General features: G+C 74.6%; 1 protein-coding gene across 1 annotated transcript in view; it reads left to right on the plus strand.

The window, feature by feature from the left end:
* Positions 1-295, plus strand: part of EMH_0011870 (uncharacterized protein) — a gene marked incomplete at both ends in the record, with an annotated part of 5,154 nt that overhangs the window by 197 nt on the left and 4,662 nt on the right. The window contains one exon of the mRNA XM_013499390.1: positions 1-293. Within this exon, the coding sequence (XP_013354844.1) occupies positions 1-293 (293 nt within the window). The remainder of the gene's footprint in view (positions 294-295) is intronic.

The following is a 295-nucleotide window of genomic DNA, read 5'->3' on the forward strand; positions in this document are numbered from 1 at the left end:
CCCGGGGGCCCCCCTGGGGGCCCCCCCTATGGGGGCCCCTCTGGGGGCCCCCCCTATGGGGGCCCCTCTATCTACTGAGGCTTTAGGGGCCCCCCTGGGGCCCCCCATGGGGGCCCCCCTGGGGGCCCCTCCGGGGGCCCCTGAGGGGGCCCCTCTGGAGGGTACTGGAGTATTCCCTCTGGGGGCCCCCACGGGGGGCCCCCTGGACTCTGAGATGTTGGGGGGCCCCCTGGGTTCGCCTTTGGATTTTTGTTTGGGTTCGTTAGAGGGGCAGGGGGGCCCCCAGGGGCCCCCA

Source organism: Eimeria mitis, genomic scaffold (assembly GCF_000499745.2).
Source record: "Eimeria mitis Houghton genomic scaffold, Emh_scaff427, whole genome shotgun sequence".
Classification (NCBI taxonomy): Eukaryota; Apicomplexa; class Conoidasida; order Eucoccidiorida; family Eimeriidae; genus Eimeria; species Eimeria mitis.